The sequence below is a fragment of the Callorhinchus milii genome, unplaced genomic scaffold, assembly GCF_018977255.1.
Source record: "Callorhinchus milii isolate IMCB2004 unplaced genomic scaffold, IMCB_Cmil_1.0 Scaffold18, whole genome shotgun sequence".
Taxonomy (NCBI): domain Eukaryota; kingdom Metazoa; phylum Chordata; class Chondrichthyes; order Chimaeriformes; family Callorhinchidae; genus Callorhinchus; species Callorhinchus milii.
In genome coordinates this window covers 4,214,970-4,240,415 of record NW_024704759.1, presented here as the reverse complement: position 1 = coordinate 4,240,415, position 25,446 = coordinate 4,214,970, and the positions used below count along the sequence as shown (strand labels likewise).

The 25,446-nt window shown below is 45.9% G+C and overlaps 1 protein-coding gene across 4 annotated transcripts; it reads left to right on the top strand.

Moving 5' to 3' along the window:
• The first annotated feature begins 2,018 nt into the window (after positions 1 to 2,018).
• Positions 2,019 to 19,047, top strand: LOC103171991 (homeobox protein TGIF1). 4 transcript variants are annotated; one of them, XM_042341912.1, is made up of 4 exons: positions 2,019 to 2,051; positions 4,777 to 4,832; positions 7,647 to 7,882; positions 18,241 to 19,047. In XM_042341912.1, exons 2-4 carry the CDS (start codon positions 4,814 to 4,816, stop codon positions 18,766 to 18,768), a joined length of 783 nt encoding a protein of 260 aa, XP_042197846.1. In that variant the 5' UTR covers positions 2,019 to 2,051; positions 4,777 to 4,813; the 3' UTR covers positions 18,769 to 19,047. The 4 variants fall into 4 exon arrangements, with proteins under 4 accessions (XP_042197846.1, XP_042197843.1, XP_042197844.1 ...); XM_042341909.1 differs by lacking the exon at positions 2,019 to 2,051 and adding an exon at positions 3,361 to 3,472; XM_042341910.1 differs by lacking the exon at positions 2,019 to 2,051 and adding an exon at positions 3,962 to 4,004.
• Positions 19,048 to 25,446: the final 6,399 nt, after the last annotated feature.

The following is a 25,446-nucleotide window of genomic DNA, read 5'->3' as shown; positions in this document are numbered from 1 at the left end:
CAGCCAATTGCGCACAGCAATGTCCCACAAACAGCTTTTTTGCTGTGATTCTACGAAAGAGAAGCAAAACAATTGGGGAGAAACCAATCACATGGGAATGCCAAGAGATACAATTGTATGTCAAAAATTCAGGAGGCAAGATTAAAGTTTTATTAGTCAATAGGATTGGCAGTAGTTTGCAGATTAGAATGTCCTTTGAGAGACCATTTAGACTAATAGCCTTGGACAAAAATGCAGGTGTCACATATAGTTAAAATCTTAGGTAGACACCTGCTTTTGAGATCTCTGGTCTCCCCGTTAGGTAATAAGGAAAAGGAAATTTTGGTGTTAACCTTTCTCGTTACCTATTTATGTGGGCTTTCGGCCACAAAATTAGGCCCAAAGTCAACAGTTTCCAATTTCCTTTTAACGTCAGTGGCCTTGACTGATCCTGCTATATGGCTCCACTAGTGTTGGAAGCTTCTCAATATCTTGCCCAAAAGGCTGTTCTCCATGCAACAGTCTGGACGGTAAGTGTCGGCAAAACCTGTTTGAGTCCAATTGTGCCCTCATCTAACATTTATACACACCCTTACCAGTAAGTGGACACTGGATAATGAACAAGAGTGGGAACCTCGGCTGTTTTTCCTCTCCTCACACAGTGATACTGAGGTCAATTACAGCTTCACAACACACTGCCCTACCTGCTATCAGCACACACATGAATTCAAGATTTTCTAGTTTATGGCTCGGTTTCACTCAGCAACGATGACAAATAACGACAACAACTTCCATTTGCACAGCGCCCTTCACAGCGGATAACATTTCACAAAGGCAGGGTTGGACTAGGCAGTGGCTTCCCAAATTCCCCCATCAAAAGAGCCCAATAAATACTACTATAAACACTATAACACACACATGTACACACACATATCTGTCAGCCCAGGCAAACAGCAATAGTGCAACATGCACACGCACAAACAGGAGAACAGGAACTTAGAACATAGGGGTTAAATACCTTGGACATACATCATCTGTGTGGCCTAGTTCACAATAAGCAAATTCATTATCTTAGCTGACTTGGTTTAAACATTTTCTGGTGTTGCCGTTTACGGTGCAGAAACAAGAGCAACAAAACAAACATGCTCAGTGATTAACAGGCATTCAAACATGCCTCTTCCTGTTAGCACAATGATGGTATTAGGTATTTAATTTAGATATCTGCAGGTTACGTCAGACTCAAGCTGGATGTATTGCAGTCGCGACAGCTCACTGTAATGTAAAAATAGAACTTGCAGAGTTTGAGTAATGGTGAGGAAACGCACTTGATAATCAATACAATTTACGTAGGCAAATCAGTTCCCGATATCATCATCCATAAATACATTAAGGCAGAGATTATACTCCCGCACATTCACAAAGTAAAATGTTATTACCAAGTACGTGAAGCGGTTTACTCTGCCTTGTCTTGTCCTTCCTAACCGACACTTTGCCCTGTGTAAGCGTGCCATTTAATAGACAGTGTGTTGTGGTTCAGTAATATGCTGTTGCAGGAGGCAAACACGCAACAAAAGGAAACGCGTTTAAACTGCTGATGCTTTGGGAGTCCCTGATCTGAAGTGTGCTGTGTGGTGGGAGGGACATAACTGACATGAGAATGATCCTCAGGGTAACGTCACACACTGCTTCAGTGATCAGCTCAGGAAAGCATTGTTTGAGGCCTAGGGAAGGAGGTCAGGCTCAGGACATGTGGAGAAACCAGGCTGGGAAGGAACAAAGAAAAAGTTTATGCCTCCACTCACTTTGCCGTGCAAACCAAAACACATCGTGCTAAATTGGGATTTATTGCTGCTGCTGGGGGTGGCGGGTGGCGGGGGGGGGGCTGGGTGCTAATTATTAAATAAAATAATAAATAATGAGGCTTGTATTTGATATCGGGAGGACGTCTCGAAGCACTGCACAGTATTTACTGTAGCATGTAGTGACTGTGTGTTTTGAAATATGGACAAGCCTCGCAGTTGATATAAGGTTGTTCACGTTTCCGAGACGTCCGAAACCGCTTCGCACAATTGGTGCGTCAATGTCCCGCAAACAGCCATGAAGTGAACGACCAATTCATTCGGAGGGGTGGGGTGGGGGTAGGGTTGGTGGTCATGGGAAACTGCGCCACGAGATCTTTAAAGCCCACCTGTACAGGCAGGCAGCGGTGCCCTTGGTTTAACATCAATTTACGATCAATACATTTATTATAAATAAGTTTTATTTTGGATTGTTTAAAAAAAACACTAGTTTTTTTCTGTGTGTGTGTGGGTGGCGGGGTGGGGGGGGGGGGAGGGTGATGGAGGTGCACATGAATAGGTAAAGTGCCCCAATACATGTTAGTTTCATCTGTGTTTTTTAATATATCTTTATGGGTTTTGTTTTTAAGACAGGAAAGGCTGACCTTACAAGGTAGTGGAACCGAGAGAGACACAGAGACAGAGACAGAGGAGGGGGTTGCAGAATAGACAGGAATTGGATTGGAAAATCGAGGCTGTGTCCTTATTTCACCATTGATAAATAGAGCTGCTTTACAAATCCAGACACAACCTCGTGTTACATTAATCCTTCCCTTTATTGTCACTCTTTTCCCTGGAAATTCTCAAAACCTGCAACAACCCCTCCTCTCCCCTCTCCCCCCCCCATTCCCTTATCAATCTCCCCCTCCTCTCCTTGTTTTAAAGTAGAAATGGGGGGAACACTTATTTTGCAATACATATAACTGCATACTTAAAAATGAAGATCATTCCCAATTTGTGGTGAGGAGATGCAAGATTGATATTTCTGCAACATTAATAGGGGGACGTGTCTGTGTGTGTGTGTGTGTGTCGAGTGTGTTGTGTGTGTGTCTGTGTGTGAGGTTTGTGTGTGAGTGTGTTATCTGTGTTTGGGTCTGTGTGAGTGTTATGTCTGTGTTTGGGTCTGTGTGTGTGAGTGTTATGTGTCCTTGTTTGTGTGTTGTGTGTATGTGTTGTACCTGTGTGTGAGTGTTGTGTGTGTTGTGTGTGTTGTCTGTGTTGTGTGTGTTATGTCTGTTTTTGTGTTACGTCTGTGTGTGTGTTATGTCTGTGTGTGTTGTGTATGAGTGTGTTGTCTGTGTGTGTGAGTGTTGTCTGTCTGTATGAGTGTTGTGTGTGTTGTCTGTCTGTCTGTGTGAGTGAGTGTGTGAGTGTTGTCTGTCTGTATGAGTGAGTGTGTGAGTGTTGTCTGTCTGTGTGAGGAAGTGTGTGATCAGGGAGTGTGTGAGTGCATTGTCTGTGTCTGTGAGTGTGTTGTCTGTCTGTGTGTGAGAGTGAGTGAGTGAGTGTGTGTGAGAGTGAGTGAGTGTCTGTGACTGTGTGAGTGTGTGTGACTGTGAGTGAGTGTGAGTGTGGTGTGTGTTCAGGGAGTTGTGACAGATCTGAGGGTCACATTGCGGTGTGTATCGCAGCTCCGGGGGGAGGGGAGGAAACAGGTTTGTGATTTTAGATCTTTTTTGGGGGGAGGGGGGGGAGAGAGAGGAGAGAGGGGAGAGGGGGGAGAGAGAGGAGAGAGGGAGGGGGAGAGAGGGAGAGGGGGGAGAGAGGGAGGAGGGGGAGAGGGGGAGAGAGGGGAGGGGGGAGAGAGGAGAGGGGGGGAGAGAGGGAGAGGGAGGGAGGGAGAGAGGGAGAGGGGGGAGAGAGGGAGAGGGAGGGAGAGAGGGAGAAGGGGGAGAGAGGGGGGGGAGAGGGGAGAGGGGGGGAGAGAGGGGAAGGGGAGAGAGGGGAGGGGGGAGAGAGGGAGAGGGGGGAGAGAGGAGAGGGGGGAAAGGGGGAGAGGGGGAGAGAGGGGAGGGGGGAGAGAGGGGGGGGGAGAAGAGGGAGAGGGGGAGAGAGGGAGAGAGGGGGAGGGGGAGAGAGGGAGAGGGGGGGAAGAGAGAGGGAGGAGAGAGGGGGAGAGGGAAAAAGAAGAGAGAGAGAGAGAGAGGAGGGGGTGACTTGACGTCTGTTTGCGAGGTCGTTTCCGGGGTGAGCTGTCACACAGTGAGAGAGAGAGAAAGAAAGAATAGAAAGAAAGAGAGAGGAGAGAGGGAAAGAGAGAGAGAGAGAGAGAGATCTGTCCAAAGCAGATAGGTAGAGAGAGAGAGAGAGGGGGGAGAGAGAGAGAGAGAGAGAGAAAGAGAGGGGGGAGAGAGAGAGGGGGGGAAAGAGAGAGAGAGAGAGATCTGTCCAAAACAGATAGGTAGAGAGAGGGGAGAGAGAGAGAGAGGGAAAGAGAGAGAGAGAGAGAGAAGGGGGAAAGAGAGAGAGGGAGATCTGTCCAAAACAGATAGGTAGAGAGAGAGAGAGGGGGAGAGAGAGAGAGAGAGGGGGGAGAGAGAGAGAGAGAGGGCGGGGAGAGAGAGAGAGAGGGGGGAGGAGAGAGAGAGGGAGAGCTTTGTGTAACTGCGCCACGCTATCCTTACAGGAGAGAGAGAGAGAGAGAAAGAACAGAGAGAGAGAGAGAGAGAACAGCAATAGAGAGAGAGAGAGAGAGAGACGCGATCCAACAGCATTGCGCACACACTGTAACGTGCTCAGTCAGGTCAGGCTCCCACTCTCTCTCTCTCTCTCTCTCCAGCTCCAGCCACAAGCTTTTACTGCCTGATATACATATATATATATACACACACATATATATATATATTCCAGATATAAATACAGATTATAAACCCATAGAGAGAGAGAGAGATTAGAGAGAGAGGGAGAGAGAGATTTATTTATTGCAACCTCTCTCTCTCTCTCTCTCTCTCCCCATCAGTCAAACCCAACAACATCAACACTAAAGCTGCAACAAGATGAAAGCTGCAAAGAAAGGTAGGTTAAGGTGTTGACCTTGTTAATTTTTCTTTATTTAAAATGATTGCTCCCCCCCTCCCTCCCTCCCTCTCTCTCCCTCCCTCTCTCTCTCTCTCTCTCTCTCCCTCTTTCTCTCTCTCCCCACCTTGTCCTTGTCAAAGTGGTGCTGGTGCTGGTGGTGGAGGTGACTGACCCCCTCCCCATCCACTACTCCCCTCCCAACAGCCTGACTCCTCTCCCCATTTCCTTCAAACAAGGTGGTTTTTTTTTCTGGGATTAAAAACAAATTTGTGTTGGGGTGGGGAGAGAAGGGGGGAAGGTGGAAGAAGAGAAAAGAAAGAAAGAAAGGGAGGGAGGGAGGCTGTGTGGTGCTGGTGGGGAGAGAAAGGATGTTTCTCTGCCTGTGTGTGTGGTGTGTGTTTTATTATTATTATTATTATTTATTTCTCTTGTGAATTGAATTGTGGCGGAAAAGCTCCTGGAAACATTAGGGGGAGAGAGAGGAGAGAGAGAGGGGGGGAGGGAGGGGGGGTCTGAGCTGAACGCGTGGAGTCGGTCTGTTCATTCAGTGGCTTTTTGCTACTGAAAGGCAGAATAGTATCTCTCTGTCTGTGTCTATGTATCCGTGTGTCTGTGTCTATGTATCCGTGTGTGTATGTATCTATTTGTCTATTGTGTGTGTCTGTGTGTATTTCTGTGTCTGTGTGTGTGTCTGTATCTGTGTGTGTGTATCTCTGTGTGTGTCTGTATCTCTGTGTGTGTGTCTGTATCTCTGTGTGTGTCTGTATCTCTGTGTGTGTGTGTGTCTGTGTGTGTGTCTGTATCTCTGTGTGTGTCTATCTCTGTGTGTGTGTGTGTCTGTGTGTGTGTGTGTCTGTATCTCTGTGTGTGTCTGTATCTGTGTGTGTGTGACTGTGTGTGTGTCTGTGTCTCTGTGTGTGTCTGTATCTGTGTGTGTGTCTGTGTGTGTGTCTGTGTGTGTGTGTGTCTGTATCTGTGTGTGTCTGTGTGTGTGTCTGTGTGTCTGTGTGTGTGTGTGTGTGCACAGATGTTTTGCAGAGTGAGAGACATTCAGACAGACAGACAGACAGTGTGGGGTTGAGGGCTGAAGTCCGCCGTCTGCTCTTTTGTTGTTGTTGCAAAGAAAGGAGAACGTGTGCGTCTCCAGTCTTTCTCTTACTTTCTCTCCCTCCCCTCCCTCCCAGTCCCTTTTACCCCAGATCCCCCCCCCACCCCCCTCTAACACCCCCCTCTAACACCCCCCTCCTCCCCAACACCCCCCCCCCCCCACAAACAAAAACACCACCAAAAAAAAAGTTTTTAAAAAGCTGAGCACATTGAGCTGCTCAGACCATGATGGGAATCTCCTAACACGAGGTCCTTCAGATGTGAAGCCTTCTCCATGATTGTACTCACTCCCCACCCCCCCACCCCCCCTCACTCCCCATTCCCCACCCCTCACACTACTCCCCAGCACCCCCTCCCCACACACATACACTCCCCACTCCCCCCCACTCACTCCCCAGCCTCCACGCCCCCCCACCCCCACCCTCAACAAGAGAGAGAGACACACACACACACACACAGAGCAAGGGGTGTGAGTGTGGGTGGTGTCAGGGGGTGGGGGGGGGGAGAAGAGGGGCAAAAAAAAAGTTAAAAAGTTTATTTTAAGTTGCAGACAGAACTTCCTGTTGAAGCCTCTGACAGATGAGGTTTGCTTCTTGGGTTGGGAATAAACCCTGTTTGTTCCTCTTTTACCAGCAACAAAAAGAAACCAGAGCAAGAGAGAGAGAGAGGGGTGGGGGGGGGGGTGGGAATTTGGGGGCTAGTGTCTTAGCTCACTCACTTGTCAAATGGCGGCAAAAAATGTGTCCCTTAAATAAACTTTGGGATCGTTTTCTTTATGTCTTTTTATATAAAAAGTAAGGTCGTTTCCCCCCCCCCCTTCCTCCCCCGCCTCGCTCTCTCTCTCTCGCTCTCTTTTGTCTACGTTGTAAAGGTGGGAGGGGGAATAAAAGCAGGAGGGAGCTTTTGCGCCGCTTTAATTCCTTGACACGACACTTATTCTTTTGACAGATAGATTTAAAAAAAACAAGAGAGTTAACGTTTGTTTGTTGGGGGCGGGGGGGGGGGGGGGGCGGGCGGTGTGTGGGGTGGGCGTTTGGGGGGTAAGATAACAAAGAGTTTGGAGGAGAAGAGAGGGGGGAGGTGGGGAGGAGAAAGAATTTGGGTGAGTTAAGTTCTGAGCAACTTGTTTCAAACTTTTTTCCTCCTTCCCTCTCTTTCTCTCCTGCACTTCCTCTCTCTCTCTCTCTCTCTCTCTCTTTCATTCCCCTCTTTGTTGTAATAAGTGGCTTTTTCTCCCGTCTTCGCAATCTGTTACGAGTCGTGCGTTTCCTTACTGCCCTGTTGTTGATAGCCATCCGAGACGCCGTCCAGCGTATAAATGCAAGATGTTGTTGTTACTGTTGTTGTTATTATTGTTACACTTGCAATGCGATTTAATAATAAATAATAATAATCCCTCGCATTTGATACAGCGCCTCATCACGTCTTCCAGACGTCTCAAGGCGCTTCACGGGATTGCACTGTAAAGTGAATCGACGTCTTATTTTGTGGGCGAAACGCGGCAGCCAATTGCGCACAGCAGCGTCTGTCCCCACAAACAGCCGTGGGTTGAAGTGACCAAATTATCTTTTAATTTATTTTGAAGGAAATTATTTTTGAAGGATTTGTTTTTGCCTCTGTCGCCGGTAACTGAACTCATTCACTAACCAGTCGATCTCCTCTCTCTCTCTCTTTCTGTCTCTCCTCTTTTCCCTTTGTCCCCAGCCTTTGCTAGCCAGAGGTCGGTGGAATTGACCATGTCAGACAGCGAGACGGGCGAAGAAGATGGCAGTTTCTCTCCGGACATGGCCAATTCCAAAAAGAGGAAAAGGCATGTGATTTTTTCCAAAGAGTCTGTGACCATCCTGCGGGACTGGCTTTACGAACATCGACTCAACGCATATCCGTCCGAGCAGGAGAAGCTGAGCTTGTCTGGACAGGCTAACCTCACAGTCCTGCAGGTAGGAAATGAGTTAGTCAGATTTTTAAATCAATGTGAAGTTTGCCACTGGCTAAAGTTTTCAAACCTCTTTCTACTTTCCTGACAGTTTGACTCCTTTCTTCCACCTCCCAAACACCACCCCCCCCCACCCCATCCCTTTTCTCTGAGGGCAGCAATAATAACAAGAATAAGTATAATACTTACATTCGATACAGTACTCTCCAAACCCACACACACACACAGGACATCGAAATGCGCTTCACAGGACACTACTGAAAAGTAAGAGCTCCGGATGTCATCCTGCATGAAGAACGCTATATAGGTGCAAGTTGTGGTTGAAGTTTAGTGCCTGTCCTTTTTGTAGGTGAACACGGCAGCCTAGTTGACAGTAACGACTTACAAACAGCGACAAAATGAACGACTGATTTTATCTGCCACGGTTTGTTGGCCAGGACACCCAGGGAGTGAAACTGCCTTTCTATAAGGAACAACAGTTATTGTCCTTATATTTGGACTCCAGTGTCTGTTAAAGCCAGAAACGTCAGCGGCTCGCTCGAGTGGAATGGAATTTGTTGCAATTTTGGTATTTTGTTGTTTTTTAAAATTGTATTATTGTATTCGCCGCAAGCGGGAACCATCACCGCGATTAAGAGTATCCAAACTAAACAGAGTTCCAAGCATCCCATCTAGACGTGGAAATTCCCGAGATATTTGTTGGGATAGAATGCGCATTCTCTCCCTGGAGGGATGCATCCTGCTTACCTATTGCCAGAAAGTATTAGGCGCAGGTTGGCAAGAGCCAAGGCTTGGGGACCCCAGAGTGTGGGTTGGGGGTAACTGCTGGAGTCCAACCAGCTAAAACTGCATAGCTTGCTATTGAGAGTGCCTTCTGGCAAGCTTTCCCGCTGCTTGACCAGCTGGGACCACCCTGCCCATTAGGGCTTTGGCTTGCAGGATTAGCAGGAGCTGAGTGGAAAGATTCCCTGCCCCCAGTGACTGGTCTGCCCTTCCAAATCCTGCCGATGAGCCAGGCCGGCTGTGCTGTCATCAGCAAGTGCCCTGGAATACTGCAGACCAGTCTGGCTCAGGGACTGGACTACCAAGACCGCCACAGACCTATTCAGCTCCAAGGAGACCCTGTTTACCTCCCCTCCCCCACTCCTCTCAGGAGGATACTCACTAGTTGGCCAAAAGAAAATTGTGGTTAGTCTCCTGTTCGGACATAAGCAAACCAGGAATCGAGTGACTGTGAGGTGCTCGAGGATTTTGTTTTGCACTTGAGAGTCTTGTGCTTTTTGAGTGCGTTGATCTCAGCTGTGTCTTTCCCACTGACAGGAAGGGAAACGGTGAGAGTGGGCGATTTCACCGGCCACACTTGTGTATCTTGACATCGGTGGCCTTTGGAATGTCACCACACCACACAGTGCCGGTTCAGAACCTTTGCCAAGTGTGTGTGTGGGGGTGGGTGGGCGCCAGAGGGAGATCCTATGGAGGGGAGGGGAGGGGAGGCGAGGTAGGCAGCGGAAGTGGAGTGTAAAAGAAAGGAGTGCTATTCTCATTCGAAAATAATTAAACTGCACTCTGTATGGACATGTCAGCTCTTAACGTGGCACAGTTTTCATTAGAATCGTAGAATTTCACATCGCACAAGGAGGTCGTTTTGACCCAACTTCCAATGATCTTTTCCAAGTATTAGTTTAATATCCTTTCCAAAGGCTCTGAGTTAGGGTTAGGGGCGCTATATAAATGCAAGTTGTTGTTGTACATGTTCTGCTTCAAGCACTGTTTTTTGAGGTAGTGTATCACATGTGGTGATAACAAGAACAATAACAACTTGCATTTAACTTGCATTTAAATAGCGCCCCTCGTGCAGGGTAGCATCCCAGAGCACTTGACAGTGGCGGAGCATGATGTGTGTGTGTGTGTCTTCAAAAATATATATTTGCCTAACCGTTCCCTTTGGGGGATTTTTAGGCAGTTAAGTTTATTAAACACAAATCCTTGGTGCGATACAGCGCCTATCACACAGGGAGACGGACATCTTAAAGTGCGCTCACAGGGTTTACTGTAAAGTATAGTGACTATGTTTTTGTACTGACTGACTGACTAACTGACTGACCTGTTTTAAGGTGCGATGGCGAGATTTTGTACTGTGGTTGTTCCAGAGATACAAGTCTGCATACTCTTCTCTTTGTAATTTTTTTGGGGGGAGGGGGGAAAGGAAACACACTCACAGCTGATTGAAAGACCTAGTAAAAGTGAAAATAGCCAGTTCCTGCTGCAGTTACAGGGCCTTAGCATTTTGCGATTTCTTGTAATTGGTGCGAGTTTCGTTTTCTTCTTTCCTTCAAAAGCTTTCATCTGATCCTGTTAAAATTTACAGAGAGCCGTTTCCACAGCTGAGGATTAAATGGACATTTTATTGCACGCTAGAAAGAGCAGGAGAGACTTTTGAAAAGTTTTTTTGTGTGTGTGTGTGTTGGGGGTGGATGGGGAGAGGGTTTTATTAAATTTGAGACCGAAAAGCAAAGCACGGGAGGTACAGAAAACAATTTCCTCGCACATGCCTGACAATCGGGCTGATCTAGGAGATACAGCAATCAAAACACGAAGAGACTTTACGTTACTCTTGTCCGCGATTAAAGCTGCTTCCTGTTCGTGGCTGTTGCATCACAGCAGGAATTAGGAAGAGATGTTATTCTGCGCTGTGTTAATAGTTAATACAAGGGCTAGTGGCAGAGTACAAGAAATTCAGTTTGCAAGGTTAGTGGTGGGGGTGGGAGGGTGGGGGGGGAAAGAATGACTCATGTTAAGGTGATTTTCAGGGTTTTCCCACATCGCAAGTTTAACACTAAAAAATATTTCAACCTGCTCCGTCCCTTGTTGGAACTGCGCTCATCAATCAGTCGATGATTTCACTGGTGAATTCCTGTGTTACTCCACTCTGCACCTTCATTACTATTTAATTAAATTCGGTTACTGGGGATTCAAGGCTGGGTCGGTCAGGAAGATTAAGAGTCGATTTGCACTTCAGTTAGTAGGGCAATAATGAGCTACATTTTGTTTCTCTACCTCCCACCCCCACACACACACAGAGTTTCCATAGAGTTTCCTTCTCTCCCCCACTTAAAGCGTAATATATTCTCTTCGAAACAGGGTAGAACAGCGAGACTTCTGTACAGTGCACCCCAATGCACATAGACTCCAGGAGCCAAGCTGATTGCAAGTGGAGCAGTCGTTTCCGCCCCCCCCCCCCCCACCGCCCCCACCCCGCATTGCTACGTCCCAATGGATACGTGAGTTGTGAGGAGCAGATGCCAGGCTCAGAAATCTAGTAATTCCTTATAATTAATGAAGAGAGGCTGAGCCTTTCTACATTTGGGTTACATTGACCACATGTTTTGCAACCCTTACAAAGGGATTCATTCCACCCATTGCCCGAGTCTCTATCAGGCGGGCCATCCCCAAAGCGTATAAACAGGAACGACTGCACGCGCTCACTATAAACCCTGGCCCACTCAAGTCCACGTTTGATTTTAAAATAGCAGATTGCTGCCTTTTATAGGGTTGCAAAGCAACAATGGATTGACCTTTAACACTGGCCTCTGTTGTTTTACTGTCAGTTATGCCAGCTAGTGGATGGTAAATTTGAGTTCAAACCTAGCCTTAATCCTGTGCACAAATTGGCTGCCGTGTTTGCCTACGAATGCAGCGGGCCACACTTGACTGTAATTCCCTATGAAGTGCTTTGAAGCGTTTTTTTTTGACGTTGCATCGAATGCAAAGATTTATCAGTATTAATATTTGCAGACAGTGTTGCTCAGTTACAAATTGCGGCGTATAAACCCGACGATTTTGTTTTGCACAGCAATTGATTTAATCCTTTTGCATTAGGGATAAGACTTGGTGGGGGTGGCAGGAGGGGTTAGTGTGTGTGTGTGTGTGTGTGTATGTGTTTGGAGGAAACAGTCTTACATCTTGTCTTTACTTGACTCAGATATTTTCAAACGTTACAGGGTTTTTTTTTTGACAAAAACCCAATGAGTCACAGCATAGAATTAGTTCACTCTTCACAAGAGTAAATTGTCCCCAGTTTAGGAAATCCTAGGTGTAAATTTCAATCTTTGTATTTTTTGCTCTTGAAAAGTAACTTACTGATCATTGTTTCCCTTCCCTCTTTCTCTCTCCCCTCCCACTTTCCATGCCCATCCCCACCATTGGCTTCTTTCTCTCTTTGTGAGAGAGTACGTTTTAGCCAATATATTTCTACTCGTAAATCAATAACGGCTACAAAAGTTGGTATTTCTTTGTCTTTCTTTCTGACTCAGTAACTCCGGCTACTCCACATTCTTCGCTTCCTCTACCCCACCATCGGTGGCTGATCTGTAAGCCACGGTGCCCCTAAACCCCTGGAATTCCCTCCCTCTGACTCTTTGCCTTCTCCTCCCTCTTTATCTATGTTTAAAAAAAAACTACGTTCACCTCATTCTCCCCACCCCACCACACTCCTGTGTCCCGCAGTGTCTCTGTGATGACATTTTGAGACATTAACCCTATGTGGAGGATGCTCATTCCAAGTGTGTGTTATTATATTCCCTCTGGTTTCAGATCCATTAGAGTTACCCCCGCACCCCCCCACACATGTTGTAATAATAACATAATAATAATCCTTGCATTTGATATAGCACCTTACTACATCGTTGAGACATGTCAAAGAACTTCACAGGGTATACTGTGAAGTGAATTGACTTAATTAATGAATGTGGATGCCCGTTCCCTCTGCTCGGCCGGCTCTGGCTGCTCCACGTCCCCTGACCCACAATTGGCGGGAGAGCCTTCAGCCTCTCTGCCCCCAACCTCTGGAATTCCATCCCCCAGTCACTCCGCCTCGCCCCCTCCTTAGACTCCTTCAAGGCCTGCCTCAAGACCCTCCTCTTTGACCATGCCATCAGCCACCCCCCTTCCCCTCCCCTCCCTTCTGCCCCCCTGACCCCAGCTCGGGTCTGAAATGCTGTACACAGTCCAGCACTTTGGGACGTCCTCCCGACGTGAAAGGCGCTATACAAATGTAATCTTGTTGTTGTTGCTGTTGTTTATGGTGCAGTGTATTCAGTGCAATGCAAATAGTGACCAGTTATCAAAAGAAAGGGATAATCGGCAGATAGAGAGGGGAGAGAATACACACTGTTTCACTGAGGGATGGTTAAGGGAAAAGCATTTATTTAGTCTTAACTTTGGTCCAAGCGAAAACCAAGATTCCTGTTCCTGATTGCTATTGTTTCACCGTGCTGAAGGCAGGCACTTATCAAAAGACCCACAAGGAAACTGTTCAGACTCTGGAGCAAAAGCAGCGAGCTTGTGAGTTAGTGGCTCGTCTGGTTAGTTTGTAAACTGCTGAAGCATCTTGTAAGCAACCCCGTCCTCTGCTGGGTTACTGCGTGTGTGACCTGGCTTCAGTCTGGAGGAATAGAGCAAAATACTGTAGATGCTGGAAAGCTGAAATAAAAACAGAAGTTGCTCGGAACTCTCAGCAGGTCAGGCAGCATCTATGGAGAGAGGAAAGTGAGTTAATGTTTCAGGTCGCTAACCTTTCATCAGTCGGGAGGATGCTAGCAGTGCGCACTTTGTGGCGCGTCGCTCGCCACGAAGTGAGCACATCGAACAATAGCTCAAGCCCGAACTTGTCAGCTTTCTAATGTCTAACACGGGAAGTTCCTACTGGGAGGGGGAAGAGAGGTGAAGGTTAGTGCTCTCAACCGCACTGGTCTTTACCCCCTGAAGCCTTCAGTAAAACGGTGAACTCAGTGACACAATACCTGAGGCAGGCAGGTCTGCAGTATTCCAGCGCAATGTTGATGATTAACCAGCCAGTCTGGCTTGTCAATGGGACTTGGGAGGGTGTGGACATTCTACAGATGTAGTGAAGGGATTCAGGGCAGCAACAGCCACAGGTGGCCATTGTTGTCGCCATTTCTATTAGTAAAACCATCTTCAAAATGGACTTTGAGAGACTGAAAATCATTGGGGCCACTTATTTAAAGCACCTCTGATGTACAGTTATCAGTAATAATTCCACTAACAGTCCTTGTATTTGGTGTATCACTTTGTCGAGACGGCTCAAAGCGCTTCACGGGATTTTACTGCCAGGTGTGGCGAGTGAATGTTTATCGGGGAACGTGCACACCAGTTTGTGCCCAGCGATGACCTGCAAACAGCCAGGAAGCGAGTGACCAATCTTAGCGAGATTGGAAGTTCTCCATACTGGCTGTCCAGCTTGGTCTGTTTTTCCACATTGTCACTATGGACACATGTATACACATTGCAGCTTGCTATGTGACATGCTCTGTGATGGACGCCTCAGGTAAATCCGCATCCTGTATCAATGTAAAACTGTTCTTTTTAGTTGTAGCTCTCCCGAGACACTGCCCCGTTTGAAAAGCGCTGCATGATTCCAAATTGTTGTAGTATTCAGATGCATTTTACCACAAGTTCTTACCCCCTCTGGGAAGTTCTGTGGCAATTAACACCTCACGAGAGAGGGGGGAATTTTAAGTCAGGGGATTCCTTCACGTCAGGAACAAAAGGACTTTTGAGTAGTGTGTCGTGCCGAGCGAGGCTGGTTCTGACCTGGGTTTGATTTTGATGGGTCCAGGATTCGTTCAAAAACTCGACTCGCCTTAAAAAAAAACCCTGAAATAATGACCGGTCGGGCTCGTTACTTGCTAATCATTAGCAAGCTTTCATTCCGCTTTGTTTTGTCTCATGTGGTCAGAGGCTGTGGCGTGGGTTGATTCATGAAACTGACATTGAATCACCGAAGAGCATCTTTGCATGTTTTGCTGGATGCGAGCAGGGGAGAGTCAGGAGAATTGTGTTTTAATGGATCGAATCACTAAAATTCCTGTGGCTTAGAAGCCGGTCAGTTCACAGCAAATTCTTTAAAGTGCTGTAGAGTAAACGATTTGTCTGGAAATCTTGAGTTTTTTATATAACAGGACATTTTTGTACCTGGAAATAGTCTTCCATCAACACAGGGCCTCTGCAGAGTTTACACTTTTGCTCTCCGTCATGTTCTGGCCTAAAATGCCACAGCCTCATACCAAGCCATTGGGGTGGAAAATTGTTTTAAAGGAACAGTATCCTCTCATCTCGTTGCACTCACTCTCAAAGCCCTGACGCTCACAGCATTCCAAACGCACAGCAGCAAAACGGTTCGAAAGTAGAAATTTTCCGTCTGATAGCAGAACCTAACTGCTTCACCGGGATCGTTAAAGAGTTTGTCAGCAGCTAAAGATGAAACGAGAGAATCTAGCTGCTTTGCTTTGCTTTGCTCAAGGGCCACGTGAGAGTGGAAACTGGGTAAAGATTTCAGAAAATTAGCTTTGTTTTTCTTCGCTGGCGGCCTGTGTTACTGACCTTCCCGGGCACTGGTCAGACAATACAGATCTTGATTATCCCCCCCTCCTCCCCCCACTCTCCACCAGCTCAGAATTTATTTATAGTTGCAAATGTCTGTCAAATTGCTCAAAACTAAAGGCAGGGATTTGGTCTCTTGTCAGGAACCACGAACAAACGTTACAAATTTAAAATTCTCCCACAAAATACACAGCCAAATCACTTTACAATATATCCTGTGAAGCGCTCCGAGACCACTCAACGACATGATAAGGCGGTAGATCAAATACAAAGCTTATTTGATGCAAGAAATACGTCCCAAATCCCTGACTGTCCAGCAACTTGGGACAACCTCTCGATGTGAAAGGTGCCAAACAAATGTAATTTTGTATTGTATTGAATTATTATTACAACCTGAGAGCACTCGGAGTGAGACTACAAGGAGACACCCCATCTCCCCAACTTCCCACCTTCCTGCTCAGTGGTTACACAGTGACCATTTAGCCACCTGGGAATTTTCCTCTTTAAACCTGTGCACTTACGCCAGTACGAGGACAGTTTACACCTATCCAGCGCCTTTCACAACCGGAGGACGTCTCAAAGCGCTTCACAGACTGACTGAGCCTGAAATGAGTGGTGGTGGTGGATGGGGGTCAAGGTGTTTCTTGCGTCATTAGACCTGGAAGGGGTGTTGCATTGTTGGATGTGCCATCCTTTGGATGAGCCATTAAATTGAGGTGCAGTCTGAGTTTTCAGATGGACGTTAAAAATCCTGCGGCACTATTCGAAAAGAGAAGGGGGCCCAGGGTTGGGGTGAGGGCGGGCAGAGAGGCAGGAGGGCGGCTGAAGGCACGGTCGAAAGGGAGGATCTTGAATCGTGCCTTGAAGGAAGCAAGGGAGGGAGCAAGGAGAAGGGATTGTGGGATGGAGTTCCAAAGGGTGGGGGGCAGAGAGGCTGAAAGCCCGGCCGCTGATGGTAGAGCGGGTCGGGCGGGAGATATGGAGCAGGCTGGAGCCTGGCTGAGCGGAGGGAACAAGACAGGTTGATCGGGAGTCAGCCTGTCCGCTCCGCTCCAAATTACATCTACAAAGTCACTGCACTTCACAATAAATCCTGCAAAGCGCTTTGAGAAGCCCTCTCGACGTGAAAGGTGTTTGTATGAATGTAAATTGTACGTTTGTTGTATTGCAGTAAAGTAACTGGTTTATAAGGTTTTATCGGGGACTTCCGCAGAAGTGTTTTTTTGGGGTGAATTGTACAAAATAATCCTGGCTTCAAAGTTTTTTTAAATTTTTTAAAAATACTTTATATATACTTTATATATATAGAAAAAAAGTAACATTTCCTTAAAAGGCTTCAATCTGTGCAAGAGACTCGCCATAAAGTCAGGGAGTGAGACTTGACATGCCTGAGAAACAAAGAAAAAGTCTTTACTACAGGGTGGGATGTGGGGGGTGTGGGAAAGATCCACTTAGTCAGAACTCTTAACATTAAACGCACAGAGACCTAAAACTGCTAACGCTCACAGCCCTTAAAATTGGGATTCGGAGGTTGAAGATTCTGGGTTCGACGGGTTTTATTTAATTCACTTTTTGTGGGTTTCTTTCACTTTCCTGCCAGGCTCGTGTGTGTGTGTGTGTGTGTGTGTTTGGAGAGAGCAAAAAAACAGAGTCAGCCCCTTCCCCCACTCCCCACCACTGGCTGCTGAATGTGCTTTGTGCAACACATTAACTTCAGTCCACAGTTGAAGGGCCATAATGGCACTTCTTTCCTCCAGCACTGGTTTCGAATTACATGAGCTGATCAGTGTGTAGGGTGCACCCCATGCTGTTACGTGCACTGCCACAGACCAACGGCTTTCACATCAGGGCTTGTTTACAAGGAGCTTTGTCCAGGCTCCAGTTAAGTAGAAGCAAACTTGCAACGGCTGTGATTTGCTCTTTCACAACTTTTAAAGCTTCTGCAACCACCAACCGTTGTTCCTTACAACTCCTTTGTATGTGTGTGTGTCTGTGTCTGTGTGCGTAAAAAAAACTTGAGCCTTCTGGTGTTTATCTGAACCTCCATCAAACCCGACTGAGTCAGTCAATAAGGTGACTGCCTAACCTTGCTCCGGTGCGGTGCAAGCTAACGGAATCAATAGGGAATGTGCATCAGAAAAGAATGGGAAAGGGAAATCACAGTGACAATCTGTGGATAAGGAAATCGGAGAGAGTTGCCTTCATTTCAAACTCACCACTTTATAGGTGAAGGTTGATGTTGAAGGCAGTGATTGACTGTCGAGTTACACTGCGCTGCCTGGGTTAGCACTCCAGATACTTTCCGGAATTAGGGCAGCAGGATTCATCTCTCCAGGGGGAGAGAGAGAGAGTGCGCATTCCATTCCAATAATCTATCTCTGGGATTTCCATGTGTGTAGGTGGGCTGCATGGAATTCTCAGTTTGGTTTGGATACTCTTAAGCGTCCGAGTTGTTCGGATCTGGAATGCATTGCCAGAAAGGCTGGTGGAAGCCGATTCGATAACAACTTTTAAGAGAGAAGTAGATAATCATCTGGGGAGGACAAGTTTGCAGGGCTATGGGGAAACTTTTCAAAGAGCCGAGGCAGACACGATGGGCTGAATGGCCTCCTTCTGTGCTGTATAATTCTACGATTCTATGATGCTTATGTCAGTCACTTGTCTGAACCCCCCCCCACACACACACAAAAAAAGCAAAAACACACACACACACACGAGTCTGGCAGCCAATACGCCCCAAAACTCTGGAACACTCTCCTTCAATCTCTCCTACAGTAACACATAATGGCTACACCTTACATTAAATCCTCGGAAATTCTTTGAGATGTCCTGATAGATATGAAAGGCGCTATTTCAATGCAAGGATTATTTTTCCGAAACAGAACATTTAAGGTTTAAAATAAAACAAACCACCTTTGGCGAGTGTGGGTAACAGTTGCTTTTTTGTCGTTAACGTTTAAGGTCTCCAATTGGTTCATCAACGCAAGGAGAAGACTGTTGCCCGACATGCTGAGGAAAGACGGCAAAGACCCTCATCAATTCACCATTTCTCGCAAGAGCAAGGCCTCGGAACTGGGCCTCTCACGAAGCCCGAGTGGAACAAGCCCGTCCGAGAACTCGGGGACGGGCAGCACCTCCCCCAGTTTATCTCCGTCCGTTCGGCCTTCTGTCATTTGTCACGCCACCACCAACGCAGCCAAGGATACGCCTGCAATCTCCTGCCCGGACTCTGGCAGCAACAACACCACCAACAGCAACAGCAGCAAGAAAACCTCAAAACTGACTGACCAAGAGCTGGTTGCCCCTCACTGCAAAACTAACACTACCACAGAGGCAACCGGTCCAGCCAACGGACTGTTCAACACACCGCCTCCCACTCCGCCAGAGCTCCACCAGGACTTCAGCGGCTTCCAGCTGCTGGTGGACGTGGCACTCCAGCGAGCGGCTGAACTGGAATCACAGAAACGCAACGTCAAAATCCAGTCTTAAACCCCACTGCGCGCGCGCGAGAGAGAGAGCGCAGTGGACGGCAGTAGAAACGTCGAGCGAAACCTTTCAGTTGGTTCCAGTCTGCGGACTGACTGACTGTCGAGCGACTGCGATCGTTTTTCATCACCCTCGTGAAATCCCTATTTGGAGAAATGACAATTTTTCCCCATTCGGACAGGAAGCTTGCAAAGTTTGCCCTCTTGAACTGGAAGTGAAAATCTGTTGTGATCGTCTGGTTGATCGGAGGGATTTTCCCCCCTCGCTGCCCCCTCTTCTGCCCCCCCCCCCCCTTCCCTACTCCTCTCTTACAGCAAAGGGTTCTGATGATTAGTTCCAGTGCTATTCTCAGAGCCTCCACTTGCACTCTGCAACGGCTGGGATTGCTGCGCAGTAAGAATTTCTAGCATAATAATAAATAATAAATGATAATTGCCCGCAAGCTATACATACATACGCAAGCTGCACTGGTCTCCCAAAAGCTGCAGAACGATCCGATTACGCGACGTGTTCGACCCACATTTGTGTCAGCTGGGGGTCAATACCGTCGCAGTCCTGCAAAAAGTTATTTTTTTTTGCAAAAAAAAAACCCACGATCTCATTTAACGCAGAGGTGAACAAACCATGAGGGGTAGCGTGAAAGCTCAGTGTGAAACAATGGGCACCTAAGACTGGAAAACCTCCTGCATGTTTTTGTAGGGCTTCAAAACTTGCAGAGCATTTGATAAGCGAGACAAATTCGTCAAAAATTATTTTTTCATTTGTATATAATGGATCTTTACTACTGAGCTGAAAAATTGCAACTTTGAATTGCGGTCCTGATAGAGATGAACTATAAAAGTGACAACTTCCCCTTGTAATCACTACTAAATAGATTTAAGATATACCAATGTGAAATTAAGCTCTGAGCTATTCATTTGTTACTTTATATATAAATACAGAGCTATTAAAAAGGCAAACTAATTCCTATTTGTTAGTTCTATCTGTGAATGTAGCCGTCCTTATTTCGACTTTTTTTTATATACTTTTCTTTTTAAAAAGTAGTATCGTTAAAGGTGATGTGAAACTTCCCTTTTAAAACAGAAGGGATGAGAACACTATGTGCGGGAGTTTGGGGTTTAAAATAATCAGTTCATTTTTGGCTTTAAGAACTCATTTCATAAATGGCTCTCAGTGCAGTCACATGCAAAGAAAATGCATCCTGACAACATGTCTAATGAAGGATCCTGAACAATTTGATTTATTCAGACAGATTTATATGTCACCTTTACATACCAAAGTACAAATTAATCCCCTGTATGTGGCGATGGTACATTGCAGGAATGGGACCGACACCAATAACTTGAATTGTCTTCCAGCAAGCCATTCCTGCAGGTTGTATTTAGCCTAATAGCAAAGTATGGGCTTGTGTTGGGGGAAGAAATATTTGGTTGGCAAACCATTTACAGTTGAACATCACAGCTCCAGAGCTTTGCTTCATACACTGGCCCATTGCCTGTAAATCTCACACATACACACACACCCACACACACAACCAAAATGTGTATCTGAGTTTCTATTGAAAACGTTCTATCAAAACTATTCACGTTTTAAAAAGCTTTACAAATCAGTTCAGTCAAGGGGTTAATGCAAAAGGGGCTTTGCAGATAGATCATCGTGTATATAAATGAGATAAATGCAAATGTGCCTTAAGACGCTATGTTTTGTTTTTCAAGGGACCACCTAACTCTTCAGTTTCAATCTGTGCAATACTTAAAGGAGTTCTTTTAACTCAACTCTCAGTCTTACAGGAACATTGATCACGTCTGTGAATTGTTTTTTTTTAATACCACTCTAATAAAGCTCTTGACATTTGGTAATTGAGAGTTCTGTAATTATTTAATATTGAACTAAACCAACGGACTAAGGATCAACGGGCGTTAGCAATTGCTATTTTTTTCCAGGGATGGCTTAATTGATGCCCGCACGCAAGCAACTTTGTCAGCCCCAGACTTTGTGACAGAGTCATACGATTTATCTTCAGAATGGCTGAGCAGTTATTGTTTTGAGATCTGTGCAACCGAATGACTCCCCAGGATGAAGGCTGTGAGTCGACAGTCAAACATCACTATATAACAGGACGTTTTCATGACCTGTACATGTTGCATACTATTGAACCAACAGCACTTCTCTGAAGTCAAAAGCTGTAATGCAACTCAGGCTATAATAGAACTGTAACTCTTGTTTGTTCCAAGCTGATTTTTGTTACCCTGATCAATATTACTCCTCTCTCCCTGCCCTTGGATTGATTTCCCCCACCTTATAGAAAAAAAATTGTTCACTCAATCCATGACTGTTTGTGGGACGCTGCTGTGCGCAATTGGCTTCCACATTTCGCCCACAAAATATACAATCAATTCATTTTACAATATATTCTATGAAAAGCTTGGAGACCTCTCAATGACATGATAAGGCACTACATCAAATGCAAGGATTCATATTATTATTAAGCACAGGCCTGAATAAGATGCATAATTCGAAACTTGCTTTTTTTATATAAAAAGACAACTGAAATTATCTCGGTCCATTTAAAAGTGCCAATGTAGTGGTTATTGTGTAGGGTGCCAATCAAATGTTTGTCAATGAAACACAGATTTCACTTCTACACATCGGGCTTCCAGTACTTTAATTCCTCTTTAAATTCCTTTCATAGAGACAGAGGCAGAATCTCATTGGATCTAAGTTACGCAAGAAGCAATAAATATGTGGGCATTTGATTCTACTCCAAACCTGCCTGCCGGAGGTTTATGTATTTTCTCTTGAGAGGAAGCATTGTCTGTAGGTTTTAAAGTGAGGGTGTGCTGCTGGCAAAGACTACCCAAGGCTAGGCTTTTGTCAGTCGTAATAAAATCTAAAGAGAGATAGTTGACACCACATATCAGTTAAACATCACGTCCTCTATAGAGGCCAAATTGCAGCAACAAAAATAATTTGCAATTACACAGGGCCTTTTATGTGGCTCACATTTTACAAAGGTGGGGTGCAAGTCCTAAATTTGGGTGGGGGGAGGTGGCAGTCAAAGATATAGGTCTTTAAAAAGCTTTTGAAAGCAAGAGTGAGAAGGATTTCAGAAGTGTTTCACACAGCAGGGGAAAAGATTCTGAAATATTGCCCACAAATGGTGGATCTGAGGTTTTTTTTTGAGTGGGGGGGTGTTGGGCGAAGAAGGGCAAGTATGAGGCTTAGGAAGCAGGGTTGCAGGAGATCGCAGAGATAGGGTGGGGCAAGGCAGTGGAGGCATTTTAAAGCAACAATAACCACGGCTACAAATGACATTCGTACGGAGCCTTTCACGTCGGGAGGACGTCCCAAGGCGCTGGACTGTCAGTGATATAGACCACGGCTAAGAGTCCGAAAAAGCAATCCACTGGGGGATAGGGAGCCGGGCGCAGATGGATCCTGCAGGCTCTGGAAGATCTGGATCTTGTGGAGTATGGAGCTGCGGAGGTCGGTCGGCAAGTCTGGAGGTGATGGAGACGTTGATCAGCGTTCGGGCTGCACTGGGGGGTGAGGTAGCTGGTGGCGGAGGCGTAGGATTACGTGGAGGCGGGAGAAAGTGATTCGATTTTGCGGGGAGCATCGAGTGCTCTGGGACGCTACCCTGGGCGAGGCGGGAGGGGGGCACTAATATAAATGCAAGTTGTTGTTGTTGCTGATGGATGGAAATGTCCCACTTGAAGACAATTTAAAGCAGTTTCGATGAATTTCATGTCACTCCCAGGCAGCCTGGCCTCAGAACAGTGCCCCCCAGTGGCGATTGGATGATACCGCAACAGTCCCCTTTTGAGCGTGGGACCTGCTAATTGCAGCAATGACAAAGCTATCCATCGATGTATGGCCTGAGAAACCCTGATCTCAGCTGCCCCTCTGGAGCGAAAGATAAGTCTATTCTGTGAAGCGCTTTGAGACGTCTAGAAGATGTGAAAAGCCGCTATATCAAATGCAAGGATTATTACTATAATAATAATAGGAATAATCCTTGCATTTGACAGAGCGCTTTTCACGTCTTCTCGACGTCTTCTCGACGTCTTAAAGCGCTTCACAGAATAGACTATAAAGTGAATTGACCGTATATTTGTGGGTGAAACGCGGCAGCCAATTGCGCACAGCAGCGTCCCACAAACAGTCGTGGATTGAAAATGACCAGTTTATTATTGTTTTGTTTTGGAGGGCTTATCATTAGGCTCTGTGTGGAGTAAGGAAACTTGCCCAAGGTTTCGCCCTCTGCCTGGAATTGATCCCAGGTGTCTTGCTTGCAAGGCGAGTGCTCTAACCAGTGAGCTACAGGTCTCCACATAATAGTATATAATAATAATAATATTATTCTAAAGAGATGCAGCTAGGTTTATAAGTGGTGAGTTTTTGTGTGCACACACACACACACACACACACACACAGGTTAATGTCCAGCTAGCGCACAGGTGCTGAGCTGTCCAGTTAGTGCTGTACCAGTTCAAGTGTCACTCACTCTCCTCCTTGGACAATATTAGCTCAGTGGTTAGAGCACTCGCTTTGCAAGCGAGAGACCTGAGTTCAATTCCAGGCAGAGGGCGAAACCTTGGGCAAGTTTCCTTACTTCACACACCTAATAATAATCCCTCCAAAAACCAAAAAAACAATAATAAATTGGTCATTTTCAATTTACGACTGTTTGTGGGACATTGCTGTGCGCAATTGGCTGCCGCGTTCGCCCACAAATATAGTCAATTCACTTTACAGTGTGTTCTGTGAAGCGCTTTGGGACGTCCTCCCGACGTGAAAAGCGCTATATCAAATGCAAGGATTATTATTATTATTATTATTACAGCAAATTGGTGTCAACTGCAATCTACCGCAGCTCTAGGGCATAATACATTATTTCAGGGTTATCCCACAATGAATAACTTATCCCAAGTTATTCATCATAAAAAGGGCATTTGTGTTTGATTTTGAAAGTTCAACTAACTCAGTGACATCTGCTACAACTACTTTTTTGGGGGAAAAAAAACAACGTGGACACAGCACAATGTGCAGGTTTGCCCCCAGGCGACATTGCTCACCACCAGAACGGTGTCAAATAAACCTTGGTGGTTAATGTATTAAGACAGAGGGTGCAAGTTGGAAAACCGAACAGTTCTTTGCAGTGGATTTGGGCCAAACACCCACTGAACCTTTGTTCCAGTCTCTGCCTGCATGTCTGTCTGTTGTCTGTCTGTCTGTTCTGTCTGTCTGTAAGAGCAAATCCAGAGTGAATCATAGTGAATCACTACTTTGTGAGCCATCCAGGATTGAAACACAGCTCAGAAGTGAAACGCCTCTGCCAAAAAACTTCCCACCACCAATAATATCCCTTTACAATCAGAAATGCACAAAATCACACGCCTGCAAATATGAAGTGCTGAACTGAGCCAGTTGCACCTTCCCAATAACCAGCTAGTCTGTCCTTATAAGAAACTGTGACATCCATTTAGCTTTTTGAATCACTTCTCTGTTCACTGGAGAATGTGCTTTTTTTTTTCATCGCAACGTATATCGAGGAACAAAGCCACAACCGCCTCGCATAAGAAATAACTGGAGATTAGCACCACAGCAAAAAAAAAAGAAACCCGCGAATGCACTGGTCAACAAATCGTGCATTTAAAATTTACACTTTTTTTTTGCTTTGTGTTTGTGTGAGTTTTTTTTGCCACCCCCCCCCAAAAAAAAATAGAGCAAGATGTGTGTTCTCCACTGGCTAATTATTGTAGTAAATGCAGTAACTTACCTGGTTTGAAAGGTGATGCTTTAATAAGATTGCTTGCGTTAGAGACTGGGCTGCCTTTTTCTCTCTCTCTCTCTCCTGTTGTATCTGGCAAGTGACTGGAGTGAGACAGCGCCCATGTGCCACATTCTCTGTACACAGGTCGCCGCTGTTCAGCCACAGTGTGTGCTGGCTTTGGATATACAGATCCCAAGAGGCTCCAAGCACTTTAAATAATAGTGAAAGTCGCATAAGTCTGATCTGTATAAATCATATCATTGGCCCAAGTCATTGCATCCGCCTCAAACGAAAAAACAGAAGTTGCCGGGAATGCTCAGCGAGTCAGGCAGCATCTATGGAGAGAGGAAAGCGAGTCGACATTTCGGGTCCATGACCCTTCGTCAGTGACTTGTTTTTGTTTCAGATTTCCAGCAACTGCACTATTTTGCGTTTTGCTTATTATACATCTGCCTAAATCCCGCTCGAGAGTTTATATTCTATGCACGTCCCGCGCCTTGGGACGTCCTCCCGACATGAAAGGCTTTATACAAATGTAATTTTGTTGTTTGCCACAATTCATACTTTGCGTAAGTCGTATTAAATGTAAGGGTCTCAACTGATACGATGACTTAGGTGAGGTTTACTGTACCCCCTTTCACCACAAACAGGAGCCTGTTGCATTGCAGCCAGCGAATAAAGAGGGACAGACTGCACAAAAACACAAATCTGTCTGACCTTTTGTATCTGTATTCTCCAAATATCAAACATTTCAATTGCATAGTTTACAGAATGGCGGCCCTAATTTATTGAAATTTGGGGGTTTGCACATCATTTTGCATGAGTTGTTTTCCCGCTCCACAGGATAAGAGATTCATACGATTTCAGACTTGAAATTAGCCACTGCAGTAATCAGCAAATTATTC